The sequence below is a fragment of the Triturus cristatus genome, chromosome 10 (assembly GCF_964204655.1).
Source record: "Triturus cristatus chromosome 10, aTriCri1.1, whole genome shotgun sequence".
Taxonomy (NCBI): domain Eukaryota; kingdom Metazoa; phylum Chordata; class Amphibia; order Caudata; family Salamandridae; genus Triturus; species Triturus cristatus.
Genome location: NC_140593.1, coordinates 1120745585 through 1120761907, shown reverse-complemented (window position 1 = coordinate 1120761907; position 16323 = coordinate 1120745585). Strand labels below are relative to the sequence as shown.

At 43.7% G+C, this 16323-nt stretch overlaps 1 protein-coding gene across 4 annotated transcripts in view; it reads right to left on the bottom strand.

The window, feature by feature from the left end:
* Positions 1 to 332: 332 nt before the first annotated feature.
* Positions 333 to 16323, bottom strand: part of RPUSD1 (RNA pseudouridine synthase domain containing 1) — a 74316-nt gene continuing 58325 nt past the window's right edge. For all 4 annotated transcript variants that reach the window (XM_085629350.1, XM_085629347.1, XM_085629348.1 and 1 more), the window contains exons 5-6: positions 7114 to 7215; positions 333 to 1370 (exon numbers count right to left, since the gene is read on the bottom strand). In XM_085629350.1, the coding sequence (XP_085485476.1) occupies positions 976 to 1370; positions 7114 to 7215 (497 nt within the window). In that variant the 3' untranslated portion in view covers positions 333 to 975. The remainder of the gene's footprint in view (positions 1371 to 7113; positions 7216 to 16323) is intronic.

The following is a 16323-nucleotide window of genomic DNA, read 5'->3' as shown; positions in this document are numbered from 1 at the left end:
AGTAAAAAACTAGGCAAAAGCAGGAGAAAGCAATCAGAGAGATGGGGGCAATGAAGGAGAAAGCAGTAAAAAACTAGGGAAAAGCTCGAGAAAGCACTCAGTAAAACGGGGATGAAGCAGAGCGGTGCAGAAATTGCTCAAACCAAAATACGTGTGGTGGCACACTTGGGATACTATTGAAAGAAAGTATTAGGGATTTAAAATTATGTACCTAACAGAAAACACATACATGAAGTTCCTTTCCTCACAGCCATTCCAACATTGTGTACTTTTTCAATATGTAAAGCTCATATTAGAGCCTGTAGACAAAAAATTAAATAAAAAAAGTTTCAACAATTCTAATTTCTTTACTTCTTTAAAATATGTCTTTAAAAGACCATTAGGATTACACATACATTTGTAAGGTTCATTTTGACCAGTAGCTTAATATTTCGCATGAATATTTTAAATGGTAATATGCATATACAATAAGCACATTTTGCAGATGCAGCCTGCAAATTTGTTTGTTTTGTAGTTTTGTCTAAATGGGTTTAACTGAACAGGTTAAAATAAGGTGCTCCAATTGATGTTTGCTGCTGCCCGCTGTGGCTATTAGGTAGACCTGACTGAGTTGCCATAATTTATAAAAACGATCAACATTAAAAACATATTAGGAACAATTTCTTATCTAACCTACAATCTGTTTTGAAACTTACTGGCCCTATGAAATAAAACGTACCTTGATATGTAGCTTAAGAGGGGCTCCTGCTTTGATAAGATTTTACATTGAGTATTTTTGGGCAACAGTCAAGCGCTAAATAGATTTTTCTGTGTTGCCTAGAGAATGCTCCACCATATCAAGATGCAAATTGCTCTAGTGCAACTTGCCTGCAAAACAGCTTACTTTAAACTTTTAGAGTTTCTTGAACATCAAGAAAAACTGGTGATCCAGTAAAATTCATCAATAAGGAGTTATTTGTGAGAGTAAAATATTTATTAGTCTACTGCCCACTCCGCTAACCATTGCTCGCAAACTGCACGTTGCTCTTCTGTCTCTGTGGTCTTTTGTGCACTTTTTGCACTCTTTGTCCGACTCTCAAGGAGTGTCCTTTGGCGCTCTTGTGCCTCCTGCACTGCCACATCTTTTATTCCTTGCATGGTCTCCTCAAGTGAGCGTATGGTGCTAACAGATACCCAGCTGCTGTCGATTGTAGTGATGAAAGGGTCAGGGGCTGTAACTTCAACCAGCTCTCCCTCGACAGGTATTCTAAGGTAGTAGGAATGGAGCATCATCCTGTAGGGACCACTGTCTTTCTTCAAGCTGTATGTGAAGTCTCCCACAATGGGGTGCCCGATGGCACTACAGTGAACCCGGAGCTGGTGTGTTCTCCCTGTAAGAAGACAGTGAAGGACACGGTACATATTAGAAGGCATCCATATATGGACCAACAAAGCCACGCTACAGACAGTTCGCCAGTGGGAAAAACTTGAACTTCCAATTCAAGATTGACTTCCAATAATTCTCGCCTCACAGATGTCCTATTGCTCACAGGCGTGCATTGTCTGGTGTGTGAAAGAACCCCTCAAATGCCGAAATATTTCTACTCTTCATATTGAAACAGTGTGTGCTAGCACAGTGTAGAGAGGACAAGATTAGACTAGAATATAACACCCCCACACCCTATATCTTGTCACACCAGAGCTCTTCTGCTGACTTCTCGACCTAAACGTCTAACCAGCGTGTGGCCTAGTTGTACGCCACCAACATTTGTCGATGGGACAAAATTGTTTTGGGTTGGGCTGGGGTAATTTGGAATGTACCCAAAATTCACAATGGAACCCAAAGTTGGATTCTTGCCAACGGAAAATGTCTATCTTTCTTCATGATAATCCAAAACATTTTTCAAACAACATATGATAATAAATAAACGTTGTAATAATTTTAACTGCACCTGATTTATACAAAAATAGGTTGCATCCTGTGATTTCTCGCACTACCTTTTGCAGTGTAACCAGAGCACCAGTCTTACTCATATGGTAGAGTCACAAAATGTGTAAAGCTCAATGAGAGGTCTGGTGCGAAGTAAGATTTAATTTGAAGATGCCAATAACCCATTTCAAATTTTTAAAAGAATATCAGTATACTATGCAAGTGATAAAGCGGACGTTTAGCCCCACAATCACAACAACATGTTTGCAAGAGTCTACACAAGATATTGATTTGTAAGGTTTGCACTGTGTAAGGCTACTTCTCGCAAGATGTTCAATTGAAAAAAACATGGATACGTTTTAATTTCAGGTGTTCAGTTCCTAAAATACTTTAGTTTCTCCTTCTTAATGCTCTTTAAGTATGTGCTTTTTAATTTCTGTTTTAGTTCTATATAGAGCAAACACCAGCTGGCAGCATGTAGTGTGCATTGTATGTGAACAACAACCCACTGGCCACTGCCCAGGGCAGGAGGACATGGCTACTACCATCTTGCAGAGTCCGTTTTGCATGGATAATATAAGGGTGATACAGGGATATACTTAAATGTTCCAAAAGAAATGAAGTGTGCAGCCATAAGGTGGTGGAAGATTAGTATTAAGGCTCTCTGTTTTCCGTTTTTACTGATTTTTACAGATAAATACAGACAGTATACACATTTATTTACTGTCTATATTTATTTTTAAATGAGATTACAAACATAAATTAGGTTGTTTATTGAGTGATTCTAAATTCTGCCTTGAATGCCAGCCCAATTGCTGTGCAGACTGACAGGAAAGGGGGTTAAAAACAGCTCCAGATGTGCACAAGGTTGATGCTACAATGTGCATGTTTTCTTACAAGTGTATTCATTTGTCATCCATGAGTGTTCATATCATTGAAACATGTCAGGCTTTCAAGCATGAATGCAATTTATTGGTTAACCAAATGTGTAAATATACTAATTTCAACTTCATTTTTTTCACAAATCCTCAAATAAAACTGGATAAATACAGATAAAATTAAAACAATGAATATGGGTAAATAGAAAAGGAAACATAAAAATAATAAATATTGTTCACTTGCTCACTTTGCCACTGGATTCAAGCAAGCCTGGCTGAAGACGGCTGAAATGCCAGAAACCGGTCCTAGGAAGCTTGATTCCGGTCCAGGGAAGACATGGCTTTACAGTTCGGGCTGGACTGTTCCCATGAGGCACAGGGTCAGACTGATTTGCATATGGCCATGTCTAAACTGGGGTGGCAGAGTGGGCTAAAGAACGGTGATGGATTAAACCCAGATCAGTTGACTGGAGGTGAGTGCTTGCAATGTTCAACACTCCGTCCATCATTTCCTTTGGTTTTGCTTTGTTCGCCATAAGTTGGCAGGGTATGCTCAGACGTGAGTCCCTTGCTCACTTTGCCACTGGATTCAAGCAAGCCTGGCTGAAGACGGCTGAAATGCCAGAAACCGGTCCTAGGAAGCTTGATTCCGGTCCAGGGAAGAAGTGGCTTGGCAGTTCGGGCTGGACTGTTCCCATGAGGCACAGGGTCAGACTGATTTGCATATGGCCATGTCTAAACTGGGGTGGCAGAGTGGGCTAAAGAACGGTGATGGATTAAACCCAGATCAGTTGACTGGGGGTGAGTGCTTGCAATGTTCAACACTCTGTCCATCATTTCCTTTGGTTTTGCTTTAAATAGAAAAGGAAACATAAAAATAATAAATACTATTAAACCGGGAGCCATAACTATGATCCTTACAGATGATAATATATGATTTGCTATTTATTCTAACTTCTCAAGCACATTTTGTCAGGGGACAGATTCTTCGGTGGGATGTGACCACATGGACCTTCAGCAATCCTCGAGAAAGTTGATGCATTGGCAGTTTGACAAGGAGATTAAGAATAGTCCAAACACACCTTGTATTCCTATCACTTGAAACTTCATGTGCTTACAGCTCCGTTTTAGGTTTGGCTTGACAGATCAGCGGCCTCCAAGAGCCATTGTTACCAATGCTTTAAAATACTTTTAGAGTGGGCTGGTGTTCACTCAATGAAGCATGCCTCTCTCACCTCATGTTATTGGCTGTTTGGTGTATGCTTTCGTCTCATATGGAGTGCTTGCTTGGAGAAACTACTTTAGATCTCAAAAGTACACTGACTCATCCCACATTTTTTGTTTTGCTTTTTTACTTAACTGTGCTTTTTAATGTTTTAGTAAGGACTCAATATTCAAACCAGAAACACAGGCTTTGCTAGTGCTTGTATATATTGATTTTCATGGTTTTCATGTGTTGACAGGCTGAGCGTTCCTTTCTAGTAGGATCAAAACAATATTCCTAAAATAAGATCCCAACATTAAAAATGAATCAATAATATTAATAAAACATCTATAGCATTCAGGGGACTTCTTGTGCTCAAGTTTTAGAGCAGTTTTTGCTAACTTTTACAGTCAAGTTTATAGAATTGTATATCCTCAATAAAATATGTAGATAAATGTCCAAACAAAGACAAAAGGTCTTCTTTTTAATACTAATATTATTGAAACAGCATACAGATTCCTTATCACATCTTAAATGGAAATAAGAATAAGCATAAATAAAAGCCCAAATTACAATCATATGGGCAGCAGTAATCACTGACTTAATTCTGGAAAAATATAAGAGGTAAGCAGACTGTCACAAACGTTCCATAATGATATTCAATATGCAGTTCCAGTACCCCAACATAGTTCTGGACTTCACCATGTAATTTAAAAGAAAGTCTGAAACTGGATATAAGGCATTATCCCGTAAACTGAAAAGTCTGTGCTGAAATTTATGTGCATGCACACAGGGTGGACATGTTTTGCCCACCCGTTTGTGTCCACGAGGCGTATGGCACCAGGGAGCCACCCTTTTTTTCCTCACCGCCACTGTTTTCATGAAGGAAAGACCTCCATGAAATCAGTGGTGGTGATGAATGTCGTTATATGCTTGGTGGGACCACGGTGGTCCCGCCAAGCATGTAGATACCTCTGGACCACCGCGCCACTGCCAGGGAACGGTGGTTCCCTGGCAGAGTCAGCAGGTCCCAGAGCGGCACGACCACTAGGTTTGTAATGTGGGGGTCGCAAGACTGTCATCACTGCACCACAACGAGTCTGGCGGTCCTCGGACAGCCAGACTCGTAATCGGGCCGTTAGTAGATTCCACTCCATTACAGCAGGCAAAGAAATGAGCTGACCGGATTCATTTGTTTGTAAAATTATTTTACAGTGCAGATCTAACCAAAGGGTATTATTGCACTGTACACATTACAACAAACAAAGGGCCAGATGTACGACCCTAAATTGAATGCGCAAACGGGTTTAAGACCCGTTTGCGCATGCAAAATGTTACAGGGCCATGTACAATTCCTAATTAGCGAGTCGCATTTTATTTGCGACTCGCTAATTAGGAATTACGAGTCGCTATTAGGAAGGGGCGTGCCAAGGGACTCCCTTCCTAATAGCGAGTCTCTACCCTATGTAAATGTTTTGCAACCGCAATACACTCGCAAATTACCGCCCTCTTCAAGAGGGTGGTAATGGAGTCGCAGATGGGAAGGGTTCCCACGGGACCCCTTCCCCTTTGTGACTGGCTTCAAAAATATTTTTTAAGGGCAGGCAGTGGTTCCAGGGACCACTACCAGCCCTTAAAAAATGAAACGAAAACGTTTCATTTTTTTTCTTAAATGCATCCCGTTTTCCTTTAAGGAAAGCAGGCTGGATTTTTTTTTTAATAGGCTTTATTGAAATGCAGTCCCAGACATGGAGGACTGCTGAGCCTAGCAGGCCACCATCCCTGCGAGGGCCAGCCAGCCATTCCCAATGGGGTCGCAAATCGTGAGTGGCTCATTAATTTTCGTGAGCCTCGCATTTTGCAACCCCATTGGGAATCGCTAACAGTGTCTCTGACACTGTTGTACATTTGCTTCTGCGAGTCGCAATCTGTCCCAATTTGCGAGTCGCAAAAGCAAATGGTTGTACATCTTGCCCAAAGTGAATTAATTAGAATACCGCACAACAGAGAAGAGAATGATTGATAGAGTAAATTAGAGCAAATATGTTTATTCTTTCAAATACTTAAAATTGATCCAATTACATAAACACCGAAAAATAACATGAGCTACTTTATATCAACAACAAAAAAAATCTAAGATCTAAAAATCGAGAGAAAGAAGGTATTAGAAGATTAAAATTTTAAAACATATATTTTCATTGTTAACAGCCTAAATTTAACTTTTTTATTAATGGCCAGTGCATACATTTGTTTTAAGACTAAAGCCCCATTGAGCTCCTGGAATCTGCATGATTTAATGGAGTTAAATATTAGGTTTATGTATTTGCCAAATCAGGCAAAATCCATTGGAACGCTAGTTCTCAGACAGTAGTCCAAGGCTTCTTTGCAGGTTGAGATCCCTTATTTTAAAAACTGTGATTTTAACACAGTGCGACATGATGATAAAACATTTGGGGGAGCAGCAACGCAGGTGTAACAGGGATTCCCACCTGCATTCGCAAAACCTGAAATTATTTATAGTAGGCATGGTTTTCCTATTGCCTCTGAGCTCATTAAGTGGGAGAATCAGAAGTTTCCTCGAAGAATTCAATTTCTGCATTCCCTTTGTAAGGCAGCATTTAAGCACAATTCCATTCTCAGTCCATCGTATGATTTTACAATTGAGTTTGCATAGACAGCCGTTTGTATTTTTTCTACATCCACCTTCCGTGGGATTTTTTCATTCTTTAGTAGATGTTCCTTGAAGAGATGGATTCTTTAGACCTAAGCGACAGTCATGGCGGGATGGAAAGTGTCAGGCTTCTTGGACTAGGTAGGACCTAAGTTTTGCCTCTTAAGTGTTGAATGGTTGGTTGGCTGCGTTATTTGTTTGACAATGGGATATGGTCTTGTGGTACAGGTTCCTTCAGTAAAAATTATTTACTCATGGAGGAATAGAGGTAATGTGCTTGGAATCATGAATTGTACTGCAGCTAAATTTAAAGTCCCTAATGTAAGGAAGTGCTCCTAATTATACGTACACTGATCAATAACTGTTCAATAACCATAACGATAATGATAGAGGGTACTTTTGGGTCATTGGGGTACAGTGAAATAAAGAAAGGTGGTCAGAGAAGACATACCTGTGTGAGGCTGAAGAAGAACTTTAGTGACCGGATCTCCATTGTACACTCCACACTCCAGGACTGTCAGCTCTGTCTGACACGGTTTGGCATTTTCACAGCCTATGTACAACAAAAGCATGAAACTGGCTAAACAGTAAATACAAAATGGTGGCAAAGCAGTCCATGTAATTGAAAAAGGCAGTTGTACCAAAACGCCAGCATCACACTCGGCAACAATCACGTCAGACAGTCAGGTTCTTCTTGCGACATCCCGGCGGATCCAGATTCTGAACACTGACCAATCTCATGACAGTTGCACCCTTCCTTTTCTAACAACCTTGTAAAGTCGAAACATGGAAAGGTTTGTTTAGCTTTGAGGCATGCCAAAGACGAGATAGAGAACTTTGGAGCTTTATAATGCTCATTGTTATGTTATGTTAAAAGTTTTTGTAAAGCGCACGTAGACCACAATGGTTTCATGGCGCTATTGGGAAAGATGTGGCAGATGTATACTGAACCAGATGTTTACAGATAAGCCAGTGTGAATAAGAGAGTTTTAAGAAGAGTTCTAAACTGAGGAAAAGAAGTTTCAAGTCTAAGCTCAAGAGGGAAAGAGTTCCAAAGTTGGGGAGCAAGGAAAGAAAAACTAAGTCCACCGTGTTTTTTCCGTTTAAAAGAGGGGATGACAAGAAGGTTCGAGTGAGAAGAACGGAGAGCACGAGAGGGTATGTAGCGAAAAACCAAGGAAGAAATAAAGGCAGGGCCAAGGCCGGCTAAGGCTTTGAAAATGGTACAGCCCATTTTGAAAATACAGCGCTTGGCTACTGGGAGCCAATGAAGGCTCTTCAACAGGGGACGAACATGTTGATGTCTTGGTTGTTGAAAAATAAGACGAGCAGCTTGGTTCTGAACCAGTTGAAGGCGGTGAAGTTGGTAAGCCGGAATGCCGGCATACAATGAGTTGGCGTAATCTATACGAGAAATGACTATTGGAAGCCCAAAAGAAACTACAGGAACCCAGATTTGCAGGTTCCCACAATCTTTAGGACCATAGCCACCACAGTGCCAGAACTTTGTCAATTTTTGAGAAATGAGCTGTTCAAATCAAGACATTCACCACTACTGCAAGATACTGTGACATTCAAGGAAAATGGGCACACAACACCCTATTCTTTAGCTCACACAATGGTGACAACTTGTTCTACAAGAAGCAAAAATCTGTCCGTAAGGTCTGAAACAGCAGCATAAACTCACGAACAAAGAACTCTGAAGTAGGTGGGAGGCAACACATCAAATAAGAGAGCTGACTAATATATGGTACAAAGTACGCATTACTCCTGTAGAGTAATGCTACCTACTCAAATTCAAGGACGTCTGGAGTTTAGCTCAGAAATTTAAGGGTTCATGTAGCTGGCAGCTCTACAGATTGCCACAGGAGCTCTAGCTTAGTGGATACCTACCCTCAATCCTATCTATACATTCCACAAAGCGCCTTGGCAGTCCTTAAAACAGCAGTCCAGGCACTAGTAATATCAAGGATCGAGAATGGTTGCACAACTCTAGCTGGTCTCCCCAAGATTTCAACAGCCCCACTGAAAGCCTGTCTCAATGTGGCCACAAGACAGGCTCCTGAAAATTCGACCACATCACCCCTCATCTGAAAGCGCTTAACTGGCTGCCTTAGGAAGCGAGAATACAACTAAAAACGGCATGTATCACTCACAAAGTGATACACTACAAAACACCAGTGTACCTAGCCCAGAAAATCACACTATCAGGAGGATGCCGTGTCTCCCGGAGTCATGGAGATCTATTACTGAAACCAGCCCAATTCCGTAAGAAAATAACTTATGACTGAGCTTTCTCTGGTCAGCGCCTAGAATTTGGAACGCTCTGCCCCGTAACATTAGAAGAATTTCGTCAATCTCTGCATTAAAAAATGAAGCCAAATCTTTTTACATGAGTAAATATCTCCCACAATCTCAGCAGAAACGCCATTATCATTGGACCTCCATGATCATACACATGCTACCTCTCATCGAACATTAACCTCTTTGTGGTCTTGTATATATGTATATTAAGCTTAAATGTTTTTCTCAAAATCATTGTATAGCTACTGATGACTTGGTAACATAACTGTTTATTGATATGTAAATCAGGTCAGGTCCAGTATCGCAATTTATGGCAAGTCTGGAGGAGAAAATAGTATACCCAGCTCTCCGATATAAAATCTTTTTGGTACTAGGTGACTTAAATATACACTTGGATAACAAACACAGCTAAGAAGCAATTACAGTCTGTAAAGACCTATTGACACTGAACTTAGTTCAAAATGTAGTGACACAAACACACCAAGGGGGACACATTTTAGACCCTATTTTCTCAAATATTACGGAGACAGAGGTTGAAACACCATGGCCAATTCCTTGGTCAGATCATTACCTAGTGCAGTTTTATGTGGCCTCCCACAGAAAGAGGTTAGAACAACAGTCCAAGGAAATCGCTACTAGGAAGTGGAATCATTTTAATTCCACCGCTTTCACCCAGGCGCTGTTGGAAAAAAAGCTCATACTAGACAAAGACATTAACCTAGCTATTAACCAACTGGAAACCTGGATTATAGAGGCACTAGATCAGACAGCAACCTGGAGCACCAGAATCCCAAAGAGACAAAAGGAAACGGCACCTTGGTTCAATGATGAACTGACGATAGCCAAGAAAAAATGTAAAAGGCTCGAGCGAGTATGGAGGAAGGAATATTGTAGTATTGCCAAAGAAATCTATAAAAAGGAACTAAAACAATACCATGCATTAATTAAGAAGTCCAGATGTATATTTTATACGGATAGAATCGAAAGGGCTAGTAACTCCTCCAAAGAAATGTTCGCCATACTAAAGTCCCTCAGAACGCATGAAACTAGAGGTGACACAGCCGCCTCTGTCGAGAGCTGTAACAAGGTGGCAGAATTCTTCGCGTATAAAGTGACGAAGATATACGACACCTCCCCGGTAGAAGAGCAAAAAGGAATCGGCCTGACCTGCGGACGTCAGACTAACTTTGTAGGGATGACACGGGATGAATTCAAGATCCAGGAACTAGAAGAACTTACAGCCATAGCTAAAGGGATAAAATCCGGCTCCCCTTTAGATCCAGCCCGGCCAAAGATAATAGAAGGAGCTAATGCAATTATGCCATATCTCGGAGCTCATGTTACGCTCCTTTCAAAATGGCGTGGTCCCCACAAAATGGAAACAGGCCATTGTCAAGCCACTTAAAAAGAAACCATCATTAGAACAAACAATATTAGAAAATCTACGCCCTATCTCACTGTTACCGTTTGTGGCTAAGATTGCAGAGAAGGTAACAAATAAACAACTGGTAGACCACATAAACAGGTTTTAGAAAGGCCCACTCCACAGAGTCAGCGCTACTCATGGCCACATAAACACTGAGAAAATATGCAGACGAAGGACAAAGGGCCGCACTGATCCTGCTTGACCTCAGCGCGGTGTTTGATACCGTCTCCCACAAACTGCTCCTTCATAGATTAGAGACGTGTGGCATTAGACGGAGCGCTCTGAGCTGGATGACATGGTTTCTTTCAGCACGGAGCTTCCAAGTCGCACAACAAACCTATTTATCTGAAAGTATTCCCTTGTCTCAGGGTGTTCCACAGGGCTCAATTTTGAGCCCCACTCTATTCAACATTTATGTGGGACCACTGGCTGAGCGAGTGGAGAAACATGAGGTGTCGATTGTTTCCTACGCAGATGACACACAGTTAATTGTGATGCTATCACAGGACAAGGACCAGGCAGCTATCCGTTTCTCCGAATGTTTAGAAGAGGTAGCAGACTGGATGTCGAATCACTGCCTCAAGTTAAACGGGAATAAGACGGAGGTACTGGTTGTAGGCAAGATGCCATCCATATGGTCATCTGCGTGGTGGCCTGAATCACTAGGCCAACTACCCACCCCAAAAACAGAAGGGAAAAACCTCGGAGTCTGGTTTGATTCCGAGCTGATATTTGATAGCCAGATTCGGAAGGTAGCGGGTAAATGCTACGGGGCCATGAAAATCCTGCGGAAAGTCCTGGATCGCTTACCATCGAATGCCAGGAAAACCATAGTACATGCAGTAATAACCTCCCAATTGGATTACGGCAATGTACTATTTCTTGGAGCGACAAAGAAAGGTCTATCCAAATTACAGAGAGTACAGAATGCGGTGGCTCAATTGGTACTTAGCCTCCCGAGAAGATCTAACACGAAGAAAGTCCTGACAGCTCTTCACTGGCTGCCAGTAGAAAAGTGAGTTGCGTTTAAGGCAATGTGCCATTGCCACCGCATCCAATTAAAGATACCTCCAACCGTTGATTACCAAATACACCCCAGGGCGTAGCTTAAGATCGTTGGAGAAGGTTCTCGTGACTGTACAGAGAATATTTAGAGCAAGAATGGGGGAGCAATCATTCAGGTGCCTTGCAGCAAAAATGTGGAGCTACCTACCTATGGATCTAAGAATAGAGCCATGCGAAAGCAGATTTTGTAAACAGCTAAAGACCTGGCTGTTTATACAACCTGAACAAAGATAATGACCGATTTAGGGCTGTACGAAGCGACGGATCATGCAGTGGGCAGCTGTATCTTCTCAGAGTTTTGTCTCAGTGCGGGGACACACCGGTGGTGTAACCATGCGCTCTACAAATGAATAAATGAATAAATAAATAAATAAGTGTAAAGCGCTGTGATACCCTACTCAGGGTAATGTTCGCGCTATATAAAACACCAAATAAATAAATCGGTGAGTAGAAAGTTGGATGGGAACACAGATTTTCATTTCAGATGGAATTTCTTGAATGCTCTATAAAAACCAAGAAGTGACACCTAGTGCAATAGAGAACTCAAATAAATACATATACTGATGGCTATAGGGAGCTTCGTGATCTGTCGGTATTTGAATTCTGATGGCAGAAAGGCATGGGATCACAAAGATCACATGTGGTATTTCATCTCCGTGTATAGGGAGCAGGCTGGTGTCTAGGGGCCATACGTCAAGGACTCTGAATTCACTAGAGGAGTGACACAATCTTATTCTGGAGTCAAATAAGCATCTGATAGGCCTCATTGCACAATACATTACTGTAGGAAAGTAGGATCTGCTTCAATGGTTACCCCCACTTTTTGCCTGCTGCGATGCTGTTTCTAACTAGTCTGACTGGGATCCTGCTAATAAGGACACTAGTCTCTGTGCTTTCTCCCTTCAGTTGGTTATGGTAAGTACTTGGGTACATCCCAGATTGGATACTGGTGTTATGTTATGTTAAAATAATTTCTAGAGCGCATGTTCACCAGCGGTTTCTTGGCGCTTGAGCAGAGACAATGCAGAACAATCACAGTGAGGAACAATCAATTAATTGTAGGCCAGGGTAAAAAGCCATGTTTTGAGAGATTTCCTGAATTTGGGATAAGAGGCGGTAAGGCGCAATTCGGGTGGGCGGGAGTTCCAGAATTGTGGAGCTAGAGTCGAGAATCTTAGACCGCCACGTTTTTTCCTTTTAAAAGGGCAGGGGGTCAAAAGGTTCATATTGGAGGAGCGAAGCTCTCGTGAGGGGACATATCGCTGAATTTTGGTGGCGATGAAGACTGGTTCATGGGATGAGAGACAGCGTTGAATGACGGGGAGCCAATGAAGGCTTTTAAGCAATGGTTTAACATGGTGGGATTTAGGCTGGCCATAAACAAGCCTAGCTGCTTGGTTCTGTACTAGTTGTAGGCGTCGAGATAGATAGGCCGGAATGCCGGAATACAAGGAGTTGGCGTAATCGATGCGAGATATAACAAGGGCAAGGATGACTTGGGTCAACGCCTCGGTGGAAAGAAATCTGCTGATTTGACGGATTCTTCGCAAATGGAAGAAACAGGCGGAGACCACCGAGTTTATCTGAGCCTTCATGGTAAGATCACTGCTAATTATGACCCCTAGACTCTTAACCGAGCTAACTGGAGAGGGGGGACATCCTAGTGATTTGGGCCAAAAGTTGGAGTTCCAAAGGTTGGCTGAAGCCCCAGTGAGGACTAGCTCAGTTTTATCGGGATTGAGCTTGAGCTGATTTAAGTTCATCCAGTTGCTGATAAAATTCATGGTGGATTGAAAGTTTTCCATTGAGGAGGGAGATGAATCGATGGTGAAGATTAGCTGGAGGTCGTCTATAGTTAAAAGTGACGACTTCTCTCTTATGGAGGGCCAGGATCAGGGGAAAGATGTACAGATTGAAAAGGAGAGGGGAGAGAGAGGAGCCCTGTGGGACTCCATAGGACAATCTTCTCTACTCCGAAGTGAAGTTAACAAGGCGAACCGCTTGATAGCGGTCGCTAAGGAAAGAGGAGATCCACTTTAGAGGGAGCCCCCGGATCCCGGCCCTTTCGACCAGTAGGTCGTGGTCGACGGTGTTGAAAGCCGCAGACAGATCCAGGAGCACTAGGGCCTGCAAGATGTTGTGATCTGCCCCCTTCCTAAGTTCGTCGAGAACTGCCAGGACGATAGACTCAGTTGAGTGTTTGGGTCGGAAGCCCGCTTGATGTGAGTCAAGGTAGTGGGTGTGCTCAGCAAAGGTACTCAGGCACTTGGTGACATGGGCCTCCAGGATTTTGCCAAGGAAGGGTAGTAGCGATATGGGGCGGAAGTTGCTGAGTGTTAGAGGGTCAGAGCTTGTTTTTTTTAGGATAGGCACAACTTCTGCACTCTTGAAGAGGTTGGGGACAATACCCTCAGTGAGGGATTTTTTAAGAAGCGATAGGGGGGGTTCGGGGAAGTGAAGGAAGGCTTCCCGAATGATGTGAGGGGGACAGCTGTCCGTAGGGGAGCCAGAACGGACCTTTGTGAGAAGGGAGAAAAAGATCTCCTGAGTGATAGGTGATATTTGGTCAAGGTGATGGGGATTACAGTGAGGGCAGCCGGGGTCTGGAGGTAGGGTTGCCTTGGGAATGCTGGCTTTGATGATGTTGATTTTATCAGTAAAGTAAGTGTTAAGGGAGTCGCATAGGAGCTGTGAGGGGATGGGTTTAGCGGTGACACGGTCAGGTTTGACAAGTTCATCCATGATGGAGAAAATGTCTTTAGCTTTGTTCGTGGATTCAAGGATTTTTTAAGAGAAGTATTCAGATTTGGCTAGGAGGATGGCATTTTTATAGTCTTTCAGGGCCATAGTGAAAGTTGCCTTTTTCAAAGCACCCTGGTGTACCCTTATAAGTCCCTAGTATATGGTACTGAGGTACCCAGGGCATAGGTACCCCAGGGGTCCCCCATGGGCTGAAGCATGCATTCTGCCACTCAGAGGAGACCACTCAAACTGTAACTACAGGCCTGCCATTGCAGCCTGTGTAAGCGGGTGCTAGCACCAATTACAACAGATATAGGTTTCCCTAGATCTAAGGTCACTACCCTTAAAACCTAAAGCAGGCCTTTCAATCCTGAAAGCAGGGTGCTCGGTTCTAAGTGTGAGGGTGCCCCTGCATGAGCCGGACACCCCTACAACCTAGGAACTCCATTCTTCCGGGTTGTAAGTGCATCAGCCATTATGATACATAGAATGGCCATGCGTCATTACGCGATGACCATCTCTAAACTGGCTGTCACAAACCCTTTCATGTTTGGTATCAAACATGTTGGAATCATACCCCCACACTGTAAGCCTTGTGGGAGGTATGATTCCATGCACTGTAAAGCTCCTCCGGGAGGCCATCAGTGCTCCTGGTAACAGTCTTCTAGACCCGGACAGCACAACATGGCTGCTGCCGACCAGAGACACGATTCTGCCCTCCTGCTGCTGAGCCAAGCTCGAGCAGGGGAAGGCAGAACAATAGGTATCCTGTCACAGGTCGGTGTGACCACCTCCCAGATAGGATTTAGTGTATTGGGGCTGGGTGCTGGCGCTTGCTATGCCACTCAGTCTCGTTGAGGGGCACATTTGGTGCCCTCCTTGAGGAGTCCAGTTCAAACCAGCTCAGGGAGCTGCTGGCTCCCACTCTGGTACAAAACTGGACAAAGGACATGGGAGTATCCTCCCCACTGTCCAACCCCTCCCCTGGAAGGGAACCCTGAATCATCCCAACCCTTTCTTTAGGGTACTTAAGGGCTTACCTGTAGGCGGGTCCCTAGATTCGTCATAGGACAAGATTTATATCAAGACACCACTTTTTCTTCGACCGTCTGGGCACTCTGGACTTCGCTCTGGGTATTGAAACCGCAACTTGAAAGACTCCTGCTGCTCCTGGTCTCGTCGACCTGCAAGTCTGCTGCAACGTCTGTGCCTGTGCTCCACACAGGAACCTTCCAAAGCCTGTGGACATCCAAGACACCTGAAGGAATCTCCCTTGATTAAAGGAGTCACTTCCCTGCATCTGCAGGCACCACAACTAAGCTAAGCAGTTTGCTGATCCTGGGCTCCCGCGGACTCCGAAAGGTTCAGCAACACAGGTGGTGGTTCTCCACATCCCTCGAGGCCTGCCCTCTCCTATCACCAAGTTTGAGGCCACTATCCCTTGTCGGAGCCACAGGAACCGAACCCCTGTGTAGAGCGTCAAGTTGCCGTTGCAAAGGCTTGTTGGCTTCCTTCCTCCAAGATCTTCGGGCTTCAAGTAGCCCCAACCTCAAGCATCTCCTGTGACCAAGATCTTCATCCTCACCACATTACTTGCACCGTAGGCCTTCATCTTTGGTAAGCTGCTCGAGTTCCTCTTGCGACTCAGGTGCCTCCGGCCTGTGTGTCCTCTTGAGGGTCTTTGATTTCAGCGGGCTCTCCTGATTTCTCGGACCTGCTCTGACTCCCCTGCTTGTGGTGAGTCACCTAGACCTTGCTGGTCGGACACTGCACCTTCTTCGCTTTCCATGTTGTTTGCAGTTGACAAAGCTTGTTGGCTCTCCCGACAGACACCGACCCCTCAACTCTCAACATCCGACATGGGACAGCTCGTGAATGGCTCCTGGTCTACCACAGCGTTGTCTGCTCCACACAGCTGCAGCTCCAAGGTCACTGTCAACTCTCCTGCCGCACCCGACATTGGTGGGCATTTGTCTTCCTTGTCTCCTGGTCACTCCTGAGTGGCATAGACTCTGTCCCTTCTGTTTGCAGGTATTTCTCATCTTGAATCGACCTTTGGGTTCCCCCGGACACTTTCACCTTATTCAGCAGCGGCATCTTCCTGAAGTCCTCCATCGAGTTCGA